Raw genomic sequence first — 24,723 nt, 5'->3', positions numbered from 1 at the left:
TATTGATCGATATTTCACACTCTGAGGACACAGTAGCAGGAAAATACCAGATCAAAGTGAATCTGTGCTGAGGTTTATCCCTTGCTTCCTTATTATCAAAGCATTTGTGCAAGTTTAAGCATATGAATCTTATCATTTATATGCAGCCAAGCACTTAAACTCATGTCTAAGTTTAATGATGTCATTGAGATCACTGGGTATTAAGGATAAAGAAGTGCTATGTATGAATAATGTACTAAGTTATTTTACTACATTCAGGTTTCATTTCTTTGACCCATCCAAAACATTTAGTCCTTTGTAGTAATATGCCTTGCTCACTAGTTCCTTGACTACTAGCTCCTTGACCTCCAATACATATTTATCTATTTTAGCACTTCTTCTCACTTTCAAATTCTTAATTTAATAAATAAACCAACAAGGAATCTTAGGAAAATTATTTTGAAAGTTAACTAAAGGTTCTCAGGCCTTCTGTTTTCTCCAACTTCTTAATTCAGAAATTGGCTGAGGTTTTTGTTGAAGTATGTAATAAACTGAAATATTATGCTAGTCATTTTTCAATATTTTATTAAGATGTGAAGTAAGCCCATCTCCTTTACTCCTCACTGGGTAAAAAACTGGCTGGGCGGCCAGGCCCAAAGAGTAATGCTGAATGGAATTAAATCCAGTTGGTGGGTGGTCACAAGCGGTGTTCCCCAGGGCTCAGTATTGGGGCCAGTCTTGTATAATATCTTTATCAATGATCTGTCCAGGGGGCTTGAGTGCACCTTCAGTAAGTCTGGAGACAATACCAAGATGGGTGGGAGTGTTGATCAAAGAATAATAGAATCACAGAGTGATTAAGGCTGGAAAAGACCTCTAGGATCATCAAGTCAAACTGTCAACCCAACACCCCCAGGCCTCCTAAACCATGCCTTGAAATGCCATGTCTACACAATTTTTGAACACCCCCAGGGACGGTGACTCCCCCACCTCTCTGGGCAGCCTGTGCCAGGGCCTGACCACTCTTGCAGTGAAGAAATTTTCCCCAATATACAACCTAAACCTCCCCTGATACAGCTTGCGGCCATTTCTTCTCCTATCACTTGTTACTTGGGAGAAGAGACCAACCCCCACCTCACTATAACCTCCTTTCAGGTAGTTACAGAGATTGTGAAGGTCTCTCCTCAGCCTCCTCTTCTCTAGGCTAAACAACCTCAGTTCCCTCAGCTGCTCTTCATAAGACTTGTTCTCCAGACCCTTCCCCATATCCATTGCCCTTCTCTGGACACGCTCCTGCACCTCAGTGTCCTCCTTGTAGCGAGGGCCTCACCAGAGCCTTCCTACCCTCGAGCAGCCTCCTGCCCAAATTTGATGTAATCTGCAAATTTACCGAGGGTGCAGTCAAACCCCTCATCCAGATCACTGATGAAGTCATTAAACAAGACTGGCCCAAAAACTGAGCCCTGGGGAACATGCTTGTGACCGGTCGCCAACTGAATTTAGCTCCGTTCACCAAAACTGTCTGGGCTCATCCAGTTTTTTACTCAGCGAAAATGTGCTCGAGGGTAGGAAGGTTCTACAGAGGGATCTGGACAGGCTGGATCAGTGTGCTGAGGCCAATTGTAGAAGGTTCAAGAAAGTTCAGTGCCAGGTCCTGCCCTTGGGTCACAACAACCCCAGGCAACGCTACAGGCTTGGGGTTGCTGGAGTGGCTGGGAAGTGCCTGGCAGAGAAGGCCCTGGGGGTGGTGGCTGACAGCCGGCTGGGCATGAGCCAGCAGTGCCCGGGTGGCCAAGGAGGCCACCAGCCCCCGGGCTTGTGTCAGCACTGGTGTGGCCAGCAGGAGCCGGGCAGGGATGGGGCCCCTGTGCTCGGCCCTGGGGAGGCCCCACCTCGAATGCTGGGCTCAGGTTTGGGCCCCTCGGGACAAGAAGGGCCTTGAGGGGCTGGAGCATGTCCAGAGAAGGGCAGCGGGGCTGGGGCAGGGTCTGGAGCACAAGTGTGCTGGGGGGCGGCTGAGGGAGCTGGGGGGGTTTAGCCTGGAGAAGAGGGGGCTGAGGGGAGCCCTTCTCGCTCTCTGCAGCTGCCTGAGAGGCGCTGGAGTGAGGGGGGGGGGTTGGTCTCTGCTCCCAAGTCAGCAGTGATAGGAGAAGAAGAAATGGCCTCAAATTGTGCCATGGGAGGTTTAGAATTTCAAGTCATGCCAGGGAGATCTTTTCACGGAAAGGGTTGTCAAGCATTGGACCAGGCTACCCAGGGAAGTGGTTTAGTCACCGTCCCTGGAGGTCTTTAAAAGATGCGTAGATATGGCACTTAAGGGACATTGTTTATTGGTGGACTCGGCACTGCTGTGTTAGTGGTTGGACTTGATGATCCTAGAGGTCTTTTCCAACCATAATGATTCTATGATACTGTGATTCTAGCCTTCCCTTCATGGCCACAGGTCAAAAGATACAGCCATTTGTGGAAGAAGCATATAACTCAGTCTTGTATCTTGGGCTTCTAGTTTCTTGTAGAGAAGAAACTATTCCTGGCATGTGAATAGCAAGAAGAGAGGCCACAGCATGGAAGACCACACTAGGATAGAAACTGCCCCTATATCAGGGATACCTGCCTGACCTGCATGCTGATGTTCAAACCAGTCATTTGCTGTACATTCAACTGAAGTCTGGCATCAAGAAACATATAATTTCTAGAAACAGCAATGTAATTGCTTCTCTTGCATTGTAGGTACAATTTGAAGAGAAGATGTTCAGGGCTGTACACATACAGTAACAGGGATGGTAGCCATATATTTGGCTTGCGAACCAAGGTGAGTCATGAGAAACAGACGCAGGTTTCTGACTGAAGGTTGTGGAGGTCCAGCAGTTCTTCATTCCACTATGCTGGTGACATGTGTTCCCTTCTGCTAGTGGAGGACTGGCTGTAGTGAACTTTTCCAAAATCCACACACATTATTTTATGCCTGTACTTTATATTAGGCTTAAATCTAGACCTTTAAGATCTGCAAGATTTCAAGATGGAGCCTGTGGGAAGAATTCTTGGGTGGCATAGTCAACGGAAATGTTATCATTGTGGCAACTGTGACATTGTGAAAATGAATTCCACACTTCATTTATTTAAAAAAAAAAAAGCATTTTTAAAATATTGAACTTGCTGTTTGATAAGTCATTGTCAACCCTAATTTTTGAGTTATAAGGACCAGTGATTACTTGTTCTTTATTTATTCATCTCATAGCCTCACTATTTATGACCCTGAAGAAAATGGAGACTCTTACATTATTTAGTCTTTCCTTATAAGAGAGCAGTTCCAGACGTAGAATTCTTTCTCATGTTTCCATGTACATTTCCATCCTACAGCGGTTCTTCTTTCAGATGAGTTGATAAAAACTGCATGAAGTAGTCAAACATAGGCACATCCCTGATATATAGTATCATTCAATATTTTCCTCTTTCTCTGTTAAACCTCTTCTCATCAATCTTAATAGTCTATTGGCACGAGCTGAGCACTGAACTGGTACGTTCTGCTTGGTTTTTGGTTCTTGTTTTCATGTGTGCTACTTTTCATTTACCAACATTAAATTTTATCATGATACCATAAAGATATTTAGAGCATAGATAAACCCCTTCAAAAGGCAAATAATCCATCCTAAAGTAGGACTCTAATTCACGGCAACTAAGTTGTCCAATGACATTCTGGGTTTTACCTTCACACAGTCATTTGCCTTAGCATTTTGCTAACAGACACTGTCACTATTTTGACTGAGTGACTGGTAATGGATTCCTTGTATTACAGTATTCCTCTTTAGCCATGGAGCTTTAATCAGGGGAGACTCTGCAAGACATGTTCATAGATCTCATTGTCTCTATGCTTTGTTCTAAACTCTAAGGTGGAGATGCCTCTTATAGCAACAATATAATTTTAAAGCAAGCATTCAGTTAATCCATCACAGTTTTAGACCAAAACACTTCTGACAAAGTGCTATGACTTTTTTGTGGCCAGTTGCCTTTTTCTTTTTTCATGCACCATACTGGGACATTTTTATTTGTCTGTTATTTGCTGTTTTTTCTTTAAACTCAGTATCAATCTTTTGTCTCCGTAATTTTTTTGTATAGGTCCCAATTACTTTTAAATAGCTTATCAGTCTATAGGGCATTATAGGGAAAGCTCATTAAGGACTTCCCCACGTCTTGTAATATATTTTGATCACGTGTACAGTCTCCAGTTCTGATTGGAGAACCTTTTTATTATACAGTACAACTAAACAAAGCAAAAATAGTAATTTCCTAAAAGGCCGCTGAGAGTACATTTCTTTATAAAGATTGTGTAGGAGGGTAATAGAAGAAAATTTGGTGCATTGCTATTTCTGAGGGATAATCAGCATATCTGAGACAAACATCCAAATGTTTCTCAAAAACACTGTAAGGGCTATACATGTCACTTATGGTATACCTCACTGCTTGCCACAGTGTTTCAAACCCCTTATGAGGTCATGAATGTTCTCTTAAGTTATTACTATTTAATTATATGAAAAATAAACACACGCTTATTGTTTTGTTTTCATACATACCAAGACTTTTTCATAACACTAATACAATCTCTGCAGTTGATCCAACTGTTGGGGCTAAAAGGGAATAAAAGTAGATACTGCATTTCTTTGCACCATGGTCTTTATACAGGTCTATACAGTGTGGCCCAATAGATGATGTCCAAGGTTCTGAGATGTCAACCGTATAACCTTAACAGATTGAACTATCTTTATGCTGTTTCTGAGGTGTTGTATTTAAACAAGTAACTTCATCCCACACTTCACATGTATGTCTCATATGTATTGAGGTTTAAAACTGTCTCAGATTTAAATTCTGGTTTTGACCCACTGACCAATTTTGGCTATTCTGGTTATAAAAAAGGAGAAAATGAATGTAATGTTGTCTTTCCTTTACCAAAAAAAAAAAAAAAGGCATCATAAGGCAAAATTAATCACTGTCTACATCAATTATGACGCATATCTGTGCATTCAAAGAGATGAGCCATATTGAGGATTCCAAGGTTAAATGAGTTTATTGAGTTAGTGGTTACAATGGTATGTCAGATACCTGTAATCCAAGCTACACCTACATATTTGCCTCTAATTTCTCACACTGTCAGTTTCCGTGTCTCTAAACATTCCACCACCAGGTCTTCTATTACTAATATAATAATAATCATAATAATAATCATAATATAAAAGGCAATGTCGATCACCATATTGTGCTTCATACTCCACCATAAGGAATTCAACTGGCAAAAGTAAACCTCTGGTCATATTAATGGGATTAATTGAAATGTGAGCAATCATAACACTACTAGAATATAAAGAACAAAATATGGTTTAAAAGAAGCATTTTTAAGATGAATTAGTTTGTATCTGTTTTAAAAATTCACATACTATAATGAAGATGACTTAAAAGTTATATCATTTAATTATTGGGCCACACATTTAAGCATATTGGCTAGTACATTTTTGCACTGGAACAGAAGCAATACAAGCTTTATGGTCTACCGTTACAATTCCATTTTTTTTTTCACTTAATATACCTGCCAACCTAATGTTTCTTGCATGCATAAAAATTTCTGGGTTTAGACTTGAATTTATTATTTAACCCACATGTACCCCTGTGATGCAAATTCTTTGGCCAATTTAATGCTATAGTTTAGTTTAAAAAGTAAGCTTGGAATAAGTCCATTTAACATCAGAAGAGAATGCCCTAAATTTTGGCATTGCAGAAAGTTAGTTACTTCAATAGAGTCTCAGGTTGCATGCAAATTGACACTGCTTCCCCCACCCCATGCCAGACGCATACAAGTCGGCAGGTATGCATACAAAAAGAATATAAAACCCTCCTGGTAAAGCTTAGTGTTTTAGAATGAATCCATAGCTTTAAATTCACTTAAGGCCTGTACAGGGGAAATATGTTTCTTCTGGGACCCTCTTCTCACTCTTGTCTGATATTCTTCTGGTTTTTCTCTCTTTACTAGAGGTTTCTTCTCAGGGGCCTTCATCTTCCAAGATACAACTGGTGAGTTCACTGCGGCAGTACCATAGACCTTCTGATACTTAGTAGAAGCCACATACGATGCTTTCACTGTAAGGACCACAGCGTTCATCAGATTTTTAGCTGCCTGGATGAGAGAAGTGGCACTGTCCAGCTACAAACAGAAAAGAAAATTAAATATAGCAAGGTTAGTCCATGACTGGATCACCAGACCATTTCTTGACTGAGGTCTGGATACTCTCAGATCTCATTAAAGGTGAAATTAATCCTCTCCCTCAGGATTAATCAAGTAGCTTGTAGTAACAAGCATCAGCAACAACATGCACTGAACTGTAAAGGTAAAGACTATGGCACCTCACATTCCATCTTTTAATAATTCAAACGAAAAGCTTGTGTTGGCTGGTTTCTTGTTGATTCTTTTTCTATGGGTGAAGAAGTTGCTTCTTTTTCCACAAAAACCCATGACTTCTTACTTAAATCTTTAAAAATTTACTTTTACATGTCAGAAACCACAAAACAAGTCAACAAACATTTTTCCAAGTGTTTGGGTTTGTTCTAATTATTCCTATTGAGCCCTGGATAACACCCCCAATGATGTCTACAGGAACAGTGTGAGGCCAGTGCTGAGCTTGTCAGAGAATCCCATCTGAAAAGATGAAAGGAGATTTTTGAAACCTTTAAAGAAATAAAAAGATGAAACAGTTAAGTGCAGGTTTTTGTATCTAGTGTAATATTTGAGTTACTTGTTTTCACAAGGGCTCTTACTTTACGATTAGCCAGCTTTTCATACGTATACCATTGTGTTTCTGCCGTGCACGAGCCTGCCTGAGGTTCCTGATTCCTCTGGATATAAGAGGCCTTAAGAACTTGTTGAACTTCAAACCATTGTGACTTCCAGTCAATAAGCTTACATCACACACCGTAATCAAGTACATATCCCTAGCCAAATTTTTCAAAAGGATTTAAGCATATAATGGGACTCCCAAACCAATGCCTCAATGTACCAAAACACAAATTAGGCACTTGCCAAATCCAGCTGGACATCCTCAAATTAGTAGGTGCTAAATGTAGGCCGTAGCAACCCAGGTTACTATTTAGGATGTTCAGTTATCCTTTTCCCAAAAGGCTGAAAAAATGGGATACACTTTTGATGATAAAGCCTTTCAGTTCTACCACAGAAGCTGCCTCAGTTTTTTACAAGTCTTTGCCAGAGTGTAGGAAGGATTTTGGATGTAATATTATCTTAACCCTTTAATTCCACCCCACTTGCTCAGTAAGTTCTTAGCTATTTTCAATTAGTATAAAAGGCCCGTCTCCCTTTAAACCTTTCCTGCTCCATATTTTGGGAGCATATGATTCCTTAACATGAATTCTAAGCAAGATAACCAGGAGAAATACTCATAAGGAAATAACAGAAGCCATATTATACTTCACCTCAAGTATTTTGAATCATGAACAGAAGAGTTCAGGAGAAACCTCCTTCTGAAGTGTCAGTGACACGTTGAAGAAGAACAGACGATACAGAAAGCCTGTGTCTGGAACCACATTAATCTATAGACTTACCTATTATTTTTGATTTCTTCAGCTGTGGCCTTATACTCATTATAATTCATTAAATACATAAAGAGCGACATAGAGTGAGGTGAAAAACAAAAAAGCATTTTAATGATTTTCATGTACTTGGTGCCATTCCCTGAAATGCATGGTTAATTGCCTGCTCCCAGTAAGTATTTTTCCTCAGGACTAATTTGTATTTTCTGTTAGTAAAAGAAACTACATTAAAAGATGGAAAATTACATTATATGTCAGAAACATGACTGTTCAATAGGGAGTAATGAAATATAATTCAGTATAGTGTTATTCTATAACCACACTACTGCATGATTTATAAGGCAATCTGTATGTTTGTTGGCAAATAACAGATCATACCCTATTAAATTAGGATATTCTAATTTACTGCAGAGATCTACAGTCAAGCATTATTCATTGTTAAATGTTTCTTATTGAAACACTTGTGGATTGATCTTAAATATAAAGCGATAGCATCAAATAGTATTTACTTCATAATCAATGTGGATAAACTTCTGGATCAAGCTTATATTGCACATTTTTGAATGAATTCTGTCTGTTGAAGGTTTCTAATAGCCTCACATTTTCCAGCTCTTCTTTATAAAAGAATTCTGGTATCTATTTTACGTGGGGCCTATATTAAGGAACAGAATGATTAAAGGAAGCATTTTGAAATGAGGAGGAACCTAAATTAGATGCTTAAAACTCTACAAAAGATGCAGACTCCATCCTTAAACACATGAGTAATTCTATGGAAAATATCGATACAGGTGTGCAGAAGCGTGTACTTCTGCAGGACTGGATGCGGATTGCAACAATGTCTTTTAGAAAAACACGTTACATATTCTGATGCCATTTTATTTACCTCTACTTTCAATCTGCTGTTATAGTAGATAAGACCTCCCTATTTTCACCATTATTAATCACATTTTAACATGCAGATACTTAGTCTTTGCCCTTGATATCCATTCATATTGCAAAATGCTTTCAGGTCTTGGAATCAGAAAAGAGACACAAAACCCCATAATAATATTAGGCTATGAGTGTTCGCCAAAATCTGCTGGTAGCCATCCCATGTATCAGATTTGGCTACCTAACTACTTCCAGTGATTTTCTTATTGCCCCCAGCTCCTTGCTTGTATTATGGCTCAGTAAAGAAGAATTAAACTGAATGATCATCATTTCAATTAACATTTAGATCTTACTACACCACAGCTTTAAGCTGTGCTTTGTAATCAGTGGAGCTACAGTGGCATAAAGCTGGAACGAGGCCGCAGTGAATCAAGCCCTTAGTGCGTTAATTCCTTACAAAATCTGGGCACAGAAACATATGCACTTTTCCAAACAGATAATGTTAATAATAAAAAAAGAAGAAGGAAAATTAACATTTCAAATAAAAGTACCACTAGGAAATTATTGCATGGTACAGGAGGCAAACTTCACTCCCTAGCACTGGTTAGGGAATTATGCATATAACGACAGCTTTTTGTGCTAAGAGCTAACAAAGCCTTTGACTTGCTACACAAAGTAATAGTGTTCTGCTACTTAGGTTTCTTTACAAATACATTTGCCTTCATTTAGGAAAAAAAAGCCCTCTTAAACATAAGAGACAAATTTAGGCTACTGGCCCATAAAACTCCAGGAACAGAGAATGCTGGGGAAAATTCAAAATCCATAAAGAACCTAAGAATCATTGCACTGGAGCCGGTCACTTATCCAGGTTAAAACTGCCATCCACCCAGGGAAGCCATAAATCATTCTGAAAAAAATGAACAAAAGATTTTGCTACTAGCTAACTTTGCAATTAGTGAATGCAAGGGTAGAACGCTGGAGCAGCAGAGCCTATTATCTGCCAAGAAGATAATTTCAGGGTTTCTTTTCCCCTAAAAATCCATAAGGCTTTGAGGAGTTTTTGATCTGCTTATAAGCTGTGCTGCATTTTTCCTACATTATATGCAGAATTTTCCAGGATCTTGTGACAATCAAGATTTCTTCCTTCTTTTACATATACACATCTTCTAAATAAAATAATCAGTAATTACAATACCAAAATAGCTGAAGAAGCAGGACAGAATAAAGCTGGAAATTTTTCTCCTTAACAGTAAAGCAAATGAAGAGAGATGTAAGAAGGAAGAATTATACCACAGTTTTTAGAAAAAAGAAAATTTCATTTCCACAGATTATATTTGTAATCACAAATACACTACAAAAATTAAGGGAAATAATAGAGAAAAAAATCTGTATTTACAGTGAGCAAGCATATAGTATAGGTAGTTTTAAAAGAGCTGTTTCTTTAACAATGTTCTATATCATAATTTTTGAGTTTAATAAACCTTGAAAAGTGGGGGAAGACATCAAAAGAATTGTAGATAGTTCCTAGCCTGGAAATATCTGAGCAGCACAAATAGAATGACCTGTGAAATTATAGGCGAGTTCAGCTGACAGCACTCCCAACCGAAATAATGCAATACCTACAACAGGGTACATAAATAAAGGGAGGAAAGAAATACAGTTAATGATAACCAAATGGTTTTGTGGGTAAAAATGTTTTCAAAGTAACCTACATCATATTTTGACATGATTAAACTTTAGATTGCTTAAAATAATGCTGTTGATATAATTGGACATTTGAAAGGTGTTTTGCTCGGTACTATATGACAGTTGGATTAAAAATTCAGCTGATACAAAATTAACAAGGCACATACAGAATGATTCCAAATTCTCTAAAACCTAAGCTTCCAGAAGTATGTATGCAGAAAAAAAAATCATTGCTAAACAGTGACTTTTGCAGTGTGCTCTTGGGGAAACCATTCGTCAGCTTTACAATATTAATATTTCTGTAAAAAACTTGGAAAAAGTCAATTAACTGATGAAATTTGCAGATAATATAACAACTGGGAAAGTGGTAAGTCATACAGAGGGCAAGCGATTGATATCTTGTAAGCTGGTAAAGTCAGAAATGTAGATTTCAGTTTGGCCAACTTTGTAGTAGATGATACCTACTTACACAGTAAGGAGCTGTATCCCATGCAGGATCCTACACAGTCACTCCTTGAGTATACAAAAAGGAGAACACTGGTGAAATAGGGTAAATTATCGTATTCAGTTTATCTTGTGTCCACAGTTATAGAATTCTGACTCCTCAAGAACAACACTGAGGAACTGGAAATAATTTAAAGTACCTCAAGAACAAAAAACAAATTTTTATGGGAAAGATTCAGTCAGCTCTGTTTTTTACATTAATAAAGTGAACGATTAAAAATTAGTCGATCGAAATCAGCAAGTACGTAGTAACAGAAAGCTGATAATATTTCAAGCTCAACAGATTAGACAGAGATATCACAGAACTTAATGGCTGAAAGGTGAAGGAGGTCATTTGAGTTATTAATTAGCTGAAAATTTTTAGCAGTGACAGTAATTAATCACAAGAACTCATGAAAGATAGCGATTCTATTTCTAGAAATTGTGAAATCAATATTGGATGCTTTTGCTTAATATGCACACTCTAGTTTAAGCATAACTATTGGACATTTTAATGCACATTAATTCAGGGAGCCTATGCACCAGTTATGCGGGAGCACAGCTTAGATGGTAACAATGGCCCGTATTGACCTTGAAAGGTACAAATGCAAAAAATTAGTATAAGTAATTATTGACAAGTAGAGTTTAGTCTGGTTTACTTTGTACAGATTGCGAGAAGAAATCACCATTTATTTAACATATTGAAAAAGACCCTGTAACCCTTTGAATACTCTTGGCGAAGACTTGATTTGTATGCCTTCAGCCGATAATTTATGCATTGCCAGGCCCTTAAGGCTGTCTGTGAATTCTGGGTGCCGGTGCATTCCCTGCTTCTCCTCCTTTTCAAAGCAATTTCATACTTTTGTGGACAGATACAGTTGCTGTTACCACAAACCAAAAGTCAACTAAGAGCCTCTAGAGCCACTGAAGTCACATGAAGCAATTATGAATCTGGAGGGTGAATCAGGAATGGCATTTTCCAAGATTACATTCTTACGCAACAGAACGTTTTCCTCTCAGCTATGCTTAATTGTAAATCCAGTCCTCAATATGTATTTAAGATATATGTAAGAAAAAGATCTTATTCATAATACTTATGTCTTACATTTCTGTGGCACATTTCTTGCATAAAATATGATACTATTAGTGACAGCCAATGCAAGAATGGCTTATCTGCTATTCAGATGCACTCATCCCTATGGTAGGAGACACCTGCTATTTATCAGCAGTACTATGCAATGGCTGAAACCGTATTTCAGTCATTCACTTGAAAACACGTATAACGTTTTTGCTAGATAGGGGTCCACTGCAAGAAACCTATCCTATATATTTGAAATTGTCATTATTTGGAATGTAACGTGGTCACCATGGTGTTAAAAAGGCATCTGTGGCTATGTAGAGAAAACAGTATTATACTCCTCTTTTCCTAGCCATTTATTTTCACGCTTGATTGCAGTTAATTTACTCCTTTATACGTGTTGAATATTTAATTCTTTCTGGGGGTAGTTGTGTTTTATAGGTGGCCAATCCAGTGAATGACTGTCCTCATCTGCATTCTTGCAATTACAGGTAAGAAACCTATAGGGATTCCCAGGCCCATTTGCTTGTATTTAACAAAGGCTGCCACCTCTTAGGACAACAGAAAGCACACAGGTATACCAGGAACTATGGGTATCTTCTGTCTTCTGTGGTCCATTGCCATTTTAAAACACGTTTAATTTACAAGGTCAACAGGATACCAACTGCTTTATGCTACTTTTAAAAAGCATAACTATATAAAAATACCCCCAATACTGGCATTTCTAGTAAAAGATAACAGACATAATACATAAAATTTGCAGAGATGCATTTATATAGTTGATTTACTTATCCCAGCATATTTTAAAAGAAAGAGGATAAACGACAAAATTATTTCCTAATTCATTTGCTTTGAGTAGCACACTTACTATGAAACTACAACCAATATGTACATATAAATATAATCATAAAATACAGATAAATAAAATCAGCACTGGATATCACTAAAATTGTGGGTGGGGTATACTTCATTCACTAAATGAAGAGGTTTGAAGAAGTAATCTTCTTATGATAAACCCTGTAAAGTTAAGGAATACCACCCAAAAGCCCTCTATTGTCCTACAAAAATAACTTCAATATTTTTTTTGTAGCAAGACATATAGGCTACTTCACTGAAACACCAGGGGCCCTGCATATCTTTTGTTTCTCAATCAGCATCCAAAACGTTAAGCCATGCTCCAACTCAGGAATGCTCGGCTAGCAGAGACTGCATTTAAATTTCATAGTGGGTGCCAGAAAGCTTACAAATATTTTTTTTTTTTTTTTTTTTTTTTTTTTGGGAAAAAACCCCTCTTTTTGCTGTCTCAGTTGAGAGACTGAAACATGGACTGTAACATCATGGTCATTTGCCTATTTACTCATCTTTGCTTTGTCCTGTCTTCTCCCATCATCGATAGCTACAAGAAGCCTTGCAAAAAGTCGCACCCACAGGTTACAGTCTGAAGGATACCGAACCCGGCTGTCTTTGGCCCAAGAGCACCCTACACTAGAGATATTAGGCATCTCCAGCTCTGCTGTCCAGCCAGCCCTAAGAAATTGTGTATGCACTAAAACTGCTGGGTGCATCACCCGGGAACACAGTGAAGCACCCCGCTGTAAATCCTGCCAAAGTTTAGGTTTTTGCTAAGTGAGGTAGGCTACCAGGAACGGTTCTAACCAACACACTAGTTTGCACGTTCTGCAGCAAAGCACACACACGGGGAACATTAGTGTTGGAAATGCAGATGCTTTGTGAGGCTGGACTTTGAGGATGACAGCTCAGGGATGACAGAGTTAATACGAGTTTTAGGCAGGACTCAGACACTTATTTTCTTTTACTTTAGTCCCTCTAGTTTTACATATGATTTGTTGTACTGGTGGAAATTGCTAAATGCCCTCTGAGCAAGGCAATATCAAAATGTTATTTTTGTATCAATGGCTGATGTTCCATACTGTCGGTGAGCTAGCATGAAAGCTCATATTTTAACAACTGAAATGATGAAATAAAAAATAAGAGAATTGGAAACAACTAAAAGTTAACATTATCCTATTCTTCTTCTGAAATGTAGTTATTACCGACTTCTCTTCAGCCTGGCAGGTCCCAAAGGTGAAAAATATATTTTGGAATTTTTGATAGATACTAAAGTTTTTCTGTTCACCAACTGTATTTACAATCAAGAAATTATTTATCCAGTATGACATTACTGCCATAACACAAAATTTAATTTTTTTCTTGTTGATACCAAATATAATGCAGGTTATTTCCTCAATAGTTGATATTTCATTAATATATTGTTGCATCCTTTTCAGAATTTAATCGGGGAAAATATTTTAAGTCATAATGAAAGATTTCTCAGAACCAGTTCTTTTTCTTTTGCTCATTATCTGCCACCGCACAGCAGGAAAAAGATGCCAAAACAGTACAGTTCATATCATACACCAGAAACACTGCAAGGACAAGCAGTCATATATATAGCATTAAATTTTTTAAATAAGCTTGCTTTATCAGTCATTTTCATGCTAGAGCACTGCCTCAAAACTTTCAGAGTCTGTTACTGAATTAGGGTGTTTGACATCAGTCTGAATGCCCAAACATCTGGCAGAATTCCACAGACCAAGGAAGAAATCCTCAGTCAGTGAAGTCAAAAGAGTTTTGTAGATGGGAACAGGATCTCACCCTGCACCTTTGCTAGCACTGTGGTGGCATACACTGCACATTTTCTTTGCTAAAGGTGAATGTAGAGGAAGAGACACTTTCTGCACCAACCTACAATTGACAAACATGGGATTGAGTCTTCTGCCATGATGGCTCAGGGTTTTCTTCTTCTAAATCTGCCTCAGTCTGCACAGAACCAATGTCTGGGGGATGATGCTTATGATGGAATGTCATGGACAAAAAAGTAGGATTCTTTAATGGCTATCACAGTTGCATTACTAATTGTAGCAAAATTAGTACAACCATATTTGCCACCTTAAAATAATTTTGTTCCATGGAATGGATTGATCTGAATTCTTGGGTGATTAACAGGAAACAGACTTTTGTATGACTGGTTTGAAGATAGTCGCATACCTAACCTTCAAAGAGAAGATAAAACATCTGCAACAAAGATGAAGTCCCAACTATATTTGACAGGATAGGCTAACTCAAACTATAACTAGGATTTTGTGATATTGCCAGGAGGCTTACTGAAGAAAATTAGAATAAGAAGCCTGTGGAAGTTCAGTATCAGTCTCAATAAAAAAGTGATTAACACAAAACTCTTTGTAAGTGGTCTGTGTATTGCCAGGATTGTATACATCATTTCACACAAGAAAAACGTCTTTCTTACAGTCTTACCTGAAGGGAGTCCAAATCATGTCTGGTTGGCTGTAAACTGTACTTTCAGTGATAAAATGGAGGAAAATTTTGATAAAAAATAAAAAAGCACAGAAACACTATATTCTTTATATAAGAATGTCTTATCTCCTGCTATTCCTCCTGATTTTGTCACAATGAAAACGAAAAGAAAAGCAGCATAATGCAGGGTTTCAGACTGCAACACTGAGAAATGTGATATTTTCCCAACTTCTTTTCTAATTTGTAAGTGTCAGAACGGTATCTGTAGATGAGTTATCTCCATGTCTTCAGCTGTGAGGATCTGTCACATTTTGAGGCAAATTTGCTCCTTCGGCTAGCTTAGTATCTCTAAAGTTATGCTTGCCCAGGTCAGCAGAGAGACACTTTGAAGACAGCTGCTCTACAGGCATAGCTGGCTTTTCTCAGGAAAGAGCTTGGAAACAATGCATCAAACAGTCAAAATGAATAAAACAAAATCCTCTTGTAGAATGGAAGATAGTACCAGGACAATTGTTCCTTGCTTCCTAATGTTTGCCTGCTGTTGTTCATGTATATTTCATGTCTCTCAGAAGCAGATAAAGGGTTTGATCATTCAAGTTATTGATCACTTCTGAAGTGCTAAAGAGCTTTTATTTCCTTGGAGTTGAGGGTCCTTGCCGTCTTGCTCAACTCAATCAGTGGAAACATTCCTTTCTGTTTGATTCCCTGAGCCCTTTTCAGGACTTTACAACAGTATGCAATGAAATAAAGAAACAAAATTGAATCTCCACAGTAGTCTTCCAGAGAAAGCCCCATTTCAGCTTTTCAGAAAAGTCCCAGCACTGACAGAACTACCTTAATAATATATGGCAAATAATTTCTAAGGGAAATTCTAACATTTTATTCCAAATACAATATTCATAATTAACTGTTCTATTTGTTTGACCAACTCAATCAAAGGTTAAATAGCATTCAGTAAGTGTGCCTCTCTAGAAGGTTTCTTTTCCCCTGGTCAGTTACTGAATATACAATTTGTGAATGCATTTGTTCATTACATTTTTAACTTTAGCTAACACTAAATGTTATTAAAAAACGTCAAAACAAGCAAGAATTACTGGAAACTGTAAACAAATGAAACCAGAACAAAACAGAAACATTTGTAAAGGCTGTTGCAGTTCACAAGGTAAGAAAGCAAAGCTGACAGCAAATTAAGAATAAATTGGAACGAGTAAAATCTTGTTCTGAATTGTAAAGGCTCATTTTTATTACATTTTATTATGCAAATATTAATAGAATCATAGAATACTTCAGGATGAAAAGAACCTTTTGAGGTCATCTAGTCCAATGACCTCTTCAACACAAATTGAATAAATGAGGTTGTTCAGGATTTTGCTCAGAGTCTCTCCAAGGATGGATAGACCCCGACACCTCTGGACTAGAGACCTCCACTATGCACACAAATTTGACTACCCTCGAGGTAAAAGGGTTTTTCGTTATATCTAATTGGAATTTCCCATGTTTAAAGTTGTGTTTGTTGCCCCTTTTCCTGTCACTGTGCACCTCTGACAAGTCTGGACCCAGCTATTCTAGAGCCTCCTGTTTGGTAGCTGTAGACAGCAATACCTCCCCTTAGCCTTCTCTTCTGTCTCTATGTGACTGTATCTTGAGAGCGCAGTGTGGATGATGTTGGTGATCTCATTTTCACTGTTACAAGAGCAAGTGTTTTATCCAAAGGGAAAAATGGTATAACTGGAGAAGGGAAGAAAAAATACCAGCAATTTTTGAGAAATATTTAAGAGCTCTCTCAAGTTGGTTAAGTCCTGTACTACTCTCTTCAGAAAATATTCATGTTAGGAAATCCTGATTTTCTTGGTCTCCATTTTCTTTTGAGATTCAGTATTTTAGATAGCATTTTCCCTGAACAACAAATGCAGAAATACTTACAGCCTCAATGAATCGCGTAACTCAAATGGTTTCTGTGCTTTTCACCTCAGGACAACCTTCCCTACACAAAAACAAATTAACTCAACCACATCTCCAAATCTTCCCTCTAATCCAGAATTTATGCAAAGGAGATGAAGGTATAGAGTCAGCTGTTATTTAGAAGAATGGTGAAATGAAAAAGCATTTGCACCGGCTCTTTTCTTATAAAGCTGTTACCTAACTTAAATAGTGTACTTTAGTCATGATTATGTACAGACTTGTCTGCGTTTACTTGGCATCAGAAAAATGTAATTTAATGTCTTTTAATATTAGTCAGGGTCCAGGAGCTGTTCATAGCTAGTGGTGCCAGAACACCCAGAAACATTTTTTTCAGATGCCTGTAACTGAACAGTTTCACTAGGATGTAACCGGTTGTCAGTGTCTACCTGGAACAGCAATATCTGCTCTCTAGAAATGGCTTTTGGTCTCCACTAATTATAAAGGAAGCCTGGAGTGAACATCTCAGATGCAGACATTTACACTTGGCCAGATGAATCACTGTCCACATTGCAATGGAGATAATAGTCAAAAACTCTTCAAAATTCAGGCAAAATCTTTCCAAATAATAAAATACTCAGTTTTCATTACACCATAGACCTACTCTCATCTTTTGCACAACTTGAGTGGGGTAGCCTCTCCCTGTTACTGAAAGATTTCTTCCCAACTCTATCGTTTTCAAGCTGCTTGACTTGACTACAGCGAACTTTTTCTCCTGTTTGTATTTCTTTAATTTTAATTTGGCCATCCAGAGTGGCAACTGGGACATAGAATGGAAGACAGAGAAATGCTGGTCTTGAAAATTATCTGTGTCTTGGAGAAGGATGTAGTGTTTGAAACTCATCATGATTCTATCTTTTCTGCCTTAAGAGTGGCTCAGTATTCTCATTTGCAGAAGGGAAATAATGACAATATTTGCTTCTGGTTTCAGTTTTATGAGGGTACACCACCGTGTTTGCTTTGGGATACTCTGAAGGGACTGATAAAAATCCAAAGGATTATGATTGAACAGAATCAGGTTTAATGTCTTTGAGATGTAACTATGCCAGAAACAGAGAGTCCGGGGTGTTAAAGGCAGTCCTGGTTTCCTCCAGCCGGTAAACTCAGTCCAAGTGCTATTGAGCATTTTTGTTGACAATTCAAACAAGCTGAGGTCAAAGTTTAAAAGGATTGCTTTTATTGTTTAAATCAATACGGAGAGCCATCCAGAATGCTGTGCACTATCATTGTGACTTCTTTTGCTTAAAAAAGATTAAATCAAAAGTAATTCATTTTGAGTCAATGGTGTTATACCAGCCTAAACCTGCAGAGAGAGAGGGCAGGGTGATGAGCATCTATCTGCCAGCTGACATGGTTTGCGAACAGATGGTGCATTCAACAGCTCTCCCTCATTTCTCATATAGAAAAAGAAGGTAAGAAACAACCCACGAAGTTTTAATTCAACCTGTAAGAGATGTCAGCCTGGCAAATACAGAAAATTTGGGAATTTACATCACACCGAAAAAATGTTTGATCCCTATATATGATCTTACATCATTAAAGTATTGCTCACACCTTGACAGCATGACTGAGGAACAAATCTGTAATTTAAATGCTGACCTGCTTAAATATATAGGTATAAATATACTAGTTACAAATATACTAGTTACTGGTTTTGCTTTGAGTCAGTAATACACAATGTGCTTGCAATCATAAAACATCACAGTTTTTAAGAATGCTTTATCGTAAAGTAACTTTCAGTTTGCAAAACACTTATGAAGATTTAACTCATTTAAATTAGCATATATTGGAACAAGTTGCCCAGATATTTGTTTTCAAAAGTTTTCATATTAACACTAAATAAAATCAGCTGCAATCTAGGCCTTATTTTATTTTGCTTTAATTTATGCACATGCAAATAATATACAGTTAAAACAACCATTGCAATTGACTGAATAAAAATTCATGCCAAAGCTGTAAAATACAGGAATCTGTGTACTTTAGATCTTTTATTTTTATTTTTTTTTAATCTTAGGTGCTTGTAAAAATAATTTAACAGGGGAATTAGCTCTGTAAAATTAAAATTAGGCTATTTATCCTCCCAGTGTCAGGTTACTCAGGCAAACCCACATCCTGGGGTTGCATGGACAAACATTTATTAGATTTGGCACAGCCAGATTCCAGATTAATTATTGCAACAGTTTATGTCACTTTGAATATCATTCCCTCTACAAACTAACCCCTATACATAAGTCAGTCAACTGCTGATTTGCTCATCTTACAAGATAAATTTAGAGAGCAAATTTCTCTGGGTTCAAAGTATTCCACTGACATCTCTGTGCCGTAATATCCCCTCAGTGCTGATTGGTATCTCTAATGCACCTTAATTACTGAATGATACTGATTCTGATTTTCTGTTTCCAATCCTTATACATCTTTTACAAAGAATTTCCCCCTATATGCCACCAAAATGCTTTCCTAGTACTGAAGTGGGATTAGGGGGACTGTACAGTCGGTCCTTATGTTTTAGGTATTCTGTGTAAAAATTAAAGCCTCCTGCATTATGCACAAATAATTATGTGCAAGAACAATTTTGTAAATTCTTCAGCAAAGGATGTGTTTAGGATCTCAATTAAATTTTATCTCAAAGCATTCGCCTCTGAAAAGAACAAACCTCAAACTGCCTTTAGTAACAGCAGTTCCTATAAAGTTCTCCCAACAAAACATTAGAGATTGACTATCCTGCTTTTTCTTTCCTCCTTAAAAGATCAAAGTTTGTTAGGGAGGCTAAATTTGCTAGACGAGTTCTTGGCTTTGCAAAGGAAGGGTTGGAGGCTTCAATGTTTGGTTCACTAAAGGAATAAGCAGTAGTAATAAAACTCCTTGCACACATTATTCAAAGCTAGAAAAGCTACCACCTGCCAGGGAGCCAATTTTTGTATTCTTTGTCCTTATTTTTCTCTCTGACAGGAAGGGAAACAATCATTAGTGAAAGTTTTGGTAGCTTTGTAAACAAGACTTTCATCCTCCCAGAATTTCACTCAGGTCTCCTATGCACTGATACAAAGAGCATCACTGAGTCATCAGGGAGAAATATCTATCCATCACTACTGACCAATCCCCAATACATGCCAGTGACCAGAAGACGGAAGGCTCTGCATCCTATACCCAATTCCTCAAAGCCACCTAGTCACCTGAAAGTAGAAGTACTTCATCAATCAGCCTATGGACCACCTCTGCTGAAAAGGCTGTGATTGCACTCTCTTTGCCTTTGATTTATAGAGTATGCATTGCTGCCTTTTAGTGCCTTTCACTGAGATATGACAAGACCCCACACGGAGCTGGTAAAGAGCTTTAAATGAACAAGAACAGCAAGATTTGCAGTATCCCTAGGGGTCAAAATCTTCATATGATCCTTCTTCTGCCCTTTAGTATGGGAGCTCTGACATCTTGACAGCTTTAATAGATACCCAAGAGGCAGAACAAGAAAGGAAGGTCTTCGTAGTCCATCTTGTCTTTTTTAAAATGCTGAGGGATATTAAAACAGTGAAGCAGTAATACTTTAATACCTGGGGCCAAGGGTAATAGGTAACAAGACAGTGCTTTAAAGTAAAATAGTAATGTATAGGCAGTGACACAAGAAAAACACCAAGAAATTCAGTTAGCAATATCCCTGCCCATCTCAAGTTCCTATCACAGAAAGAATCAAATGCTTTGATTTATAATTTCAAAGGTTAAATCTCAGTTATGCCTCCTGGGGTTCGATTTCCTACTGAATTTCACATATTCCACAATTCACTTCTGAATTTTACTTCCTCTATAAAATAGGTCTTATAATTGGCCTGTTGTCAATACATAGCTTCATAAACATTCTAGATAAAGAGAAACAGAGAATATAGAAAGTAAAAATCCTGTCCTATATAAACAGGCATTATCCACAGTTAAAAATGGTAAATATATAAGTAACACCATCTGTCTTCAATCACAAAGTACTTTAGAAAAATGAAGGCCTAGCGCTACTGTAATGAAATTAATGACAGTTTAGCAATTGAGTTCTAGGGGACCAGAGCCTGCCTTTTCACAATGCAAGATAAACATGGGGGGATCAGTTTAAGCACCGGTAAATGGACCACCTCTGCAAAGAAACATGATCAGTGCTTTACCGGTGACATTAACTCTAGGACTTCAGAACAGGAAGGAAATTATTTTTCACAGGTGACTAAAACAACACATGCAATTCATTCTGTGGGCCCTATCGTTAATTAAAAAAAAAAAAAGGCTAACACAAAAATTCCCCATTCTCATGTCTTTTCCCTCCACCCCCAGACCTATAGAAAGAGTCAAAGATATAGATGAGACAGGAGGTTACTCACCGTCGAGGAGTCACTGCTTCCGGTCTCAAGCGTAGCTCCCTCAGCACAGGTGGGTGGGTGGGTAGAAAGTTGACTAGCCCTGCCCCCATCTATGACATCACACTCTACCTCATAAAAGGTAGTGAAAGTGCTCTGAACTCCAGTCTGATTTCCGAGAGATACAGAAAAGAGATAGTGAGAGAGAGAGCAAGAGAAATATTGTGCCGTTGTGTAGAGGTGAGGAGAGAGGAAAACGTGTGCTGAAGGAGCTATGCTTGGTCAAGGAAACAGGGACTCTTCCACGATGAGTAACCCCGCTGTCTGGTGGTTCCTCTCACTTGCTCCCATAGCACAGGTTAAGCACACAAGCCCTACAGGGTTTGCTGATTGGGAAAGGGGGCACATTTTGGTACCTTTAGATGAAAACCAGAGAGGATAGAGAGCTCTATCCCCATTAAAAGCTGATTGACATCAGATCCGGCATGAATTTGGTTGACAGATTTCTGAGTAGCATTATTGTGCATATGGTTTTTGAACAGCTGAACTGCTCAAAAACATAAACACTGATGCAAGCACCTGAAATTCCAGTGACTACAACTGGAATTACAGTTGTGCCCACTGGTGCTGAATAAATATTACACAATCCAGCCCTCTGGGCTGACCTTTGAATAGAAGAAGCCAAAGGGTAGGCCACCTACACTATTATACGAAGGAGGTCAGGAAAGAGTCATGTTTTTCTCACATTGAAAATGAGAACTGACAAATTGTGCTGAAAGAACAAGTGAGGGAAGTATAAAAATTCTGGGCACACATTTATTTACAGAGCACACTTTAAAGTTCCAGAAAATATCAACAAAATTGCAAAGAGGTGATGCTTTTAAAGACTACATTTTTAGACAAGGACAACTTTACAGGCTGAAGCACATTTTTTTCAAAAAACTTCCCATGAACTGAAACTAGAGGGCTTAAAATGGGATATTCATTCTAATTTATTGTAAATGGAATTTTTATCATCCAAATTCTGGAAAAGCAGGTTCGAGAGTAAACATGATTGCATATATTATCCACTGGGATTTTCTTAATAACCTAGCTGTATACCAAAATTGAAAAAAATAGTATATGCTGCTAAACCTAACTCCATTAAATAAACTGCTCAGAGAATGGGGGACCATTCAGTGCCAGTAAAGAGTGCTAGCATAAGATCCTGCCTTTTGGAAGACGAAAAATGAATGCTCCTTAAATCTCTTTTAAGAGTATGTGTTATAAGCACACAGAGTTAATATTGACGTTTTCCCTTAGGCTGTTTGTTGCTACAGGGATCATGTAAATTGTAATCTAATCATGATTATTTTTTTGGCCTTAGTAATGATTAATGAGTATTCCCTGCTCTGTTTGTGTGCTCTTTGTTTTTGTCTCCTTTCCTTCTATTGAAAAAAAGAGTGTGACTAATGTCTAGCACCAGTCACTTCACCTAACAACAGAAGTCAAGCATTTTTCTTCTTAACCTTCAAAACTTTTGTCATAATCTAACCCTGCAGTATCTGCAGATGGTACTGTAACCCAGTATATTTGTGGATTTAAAAACTCAACAAATCAGCTAGTCCAGTTGAGTAAATGAAGAGCTACTGTGACTGTTAGAGATTATATATAACTTCAGGAACACAATGCAAAACTAGGCTGCATCTAAGTCATGCAAAGTGATGATAGTGCTGTGAATTTCAGTTCATAATTGAATTAAACATATGCCTGTCTGATTCCTCGCTATATCATCTTGATTTCAAGCTATTTACATATATGAAGACAGAGAGCAGTAAAAACATCTCTGGTTCCCTCTATTGCATCTCTTCCTTATTAACATGTATGTCTACTAGTCTGCCAAAGAGAAAAGAAAAATTGACCTTTTAAAGGTTTTTATGGTAAAAAGTACCAAGTAGGGTTCAGTTAATTCGTAACTTAGGTAACCTATGACTTGACTATTGCACCACAGTTGTTTTTGCCAAATAAAGTAGGAATATATTTCGAACTCCTGTGACCACCAGACCTTATGAAGCCTAAGCAAGCTTGCTCAGTCTGATAAAGAAAAGGATGCTCAGAGGATATATCCTTAAACATAAGAAATATTACACCTGTAGTAGCAGTAAGGTCTAAAAAGAAATAAATTGTCTTTCATTGGAATAGAAACGTATGCAAGTAGCACAATTAAATCCTGGAAGACTGAGCATGGCCAAGAATACTCGCCAGTAACAGCACAAGATGAGATATATGGAGGAATATTGTAGATTCTGTAATGATGTGATTAAAACCAGTTCAATAGATTAGGTAGCAGATAATACCCCAGATGGTATTTTGGGGCTAGCACAGCTCAAATCTGAAATCTTGTTTTGACCTGCTTCGTATGATATCTGTAGTTGACAAAGAGAAAATTAAGGGAAGAGTAGAAAGGATAAGACTGATTTGCGAACCTACACTAGAACACATTACTTGCCTAAACAGGGAACTAAAGCAGAGAAAGAATATACTTAATTGAAAACATTTTAAAAATGTATATACATTCAAGGAAGGAGGGAAATATTCCAAGTGTTCCAAGGAATACAACTAAAATTAATTAAATGAATGCATGGAAATGCAAAGAGGCAGTAAATGAAGACTTTAAAATATTTTCTTAAGGGATATATGTTAAGCCTAACAGCATAAGAAAACTATGTGAATGTAGATCAAGTCATTGATTTAACCCAGGCACTAGAAATCAGGTTAAAAAAAGGGTCTGTGTTCAGTTTGCCATCAAGGATCTGTCAGAAAAAAACACCAAAGCACTTGTTTTCTTGCTTAAAAAGATGTACAGATGATGGGGAATGGGGAGGTACCAGTGGCTGCTGTCTATAAAGTTTAGTACAGCAAGATGGTGAAAAGCTGAGGAGTACCAACCATGTGGAAACGCTATATGTACTATTGGTATACCTACAGAAGGTAAAAATGGATATATTTTAAGAAATTGAAAAAAAAAACCAGCTTGGAAAAGCAATGTAAAACTGCAAAGCTGGCACATACCATAAAAGTTGAGACCTTAACACCTCTGACCCAAAGACGTCCTGTTGCTGTAGAGGATCAGCTTGACGGATGAATGGAAAAGACTTTTTTGTTCATTATCTGTCATAGCTAAGGGATGGTGAAATACGTAACATGCCATCTGAGACTGACTAAAGCTCTAACTTCTCTAATTTTTTGACAATGGGAACACTGCTTCTAGTTGTAGATATAAAAAAGGATGAAAATATTTCTGCAGTGTTTTGGATTGGATACCGGTGCTCTAATCCAGATTTACAGAGTTCTAGTTTGGCCTTTGTTGAGATTTAGGACCAATAACTTGTATTTTTTGTCTCATTTTCTAGTGATCTATTACCTATCTGGTAACCTCGTTCACAAGGTATTTTGATG

General features: G+C 37.7%; 1 protein-coding gene across 2 annotated transcripts in view; it reads right to left on the bottom strand.

The window, feature by feature from the left end:
- Positions 1-5,015: 5,015 nt before the first annotated feature.
- CTNNA2 (catenin alpha 2) overlaps positions 5,016-24,723 on the bottom strand; it is a 522,290-nt gene continuing 502,582 nt past the window's right edge. Inside the window, exons 18-19 of one of the 2 annotated variants that reach the window (XM_064448879.1) lie at positions 21,310-21,453; positions 5,016-6,169 (exon numbers count right to left, since the gene is read on the bottom strand). In XM_064448879.1, coding sequence (XP_064304949.1) covers positions 5,882-6,169; positions 21,310-21,453 — 432 coding nt within the window. In that variant the 3' untranslated portion in view covers positions 5,016-5,881. The remainder of the gene's footprint in view (positions 6,170-21,309; positions 21,454-24,723) is intronic. The other variant, XM_064448880.1, reaches the window with a different exon arrangement.

This window comes from Phalacrocorax carbo, chromosome 4 (assembly GCF_963921805.1).
Source record: "Phalacrocorax carbo chromosome 4, bPhaCar2.1, whole genome shotgun sequence".
NCBI classification, from domain to species: Eukaryota; Metazoa; Chordata; class Aves; order Suliformes; family Phalacrocoracidae; genus Phalacrocorax; species Phalacrocorax carbo.
Note: the sequence above shows the minus strand (reverse complement) of the source record. Positions and strands in the feature narration are given on the sequence as shown.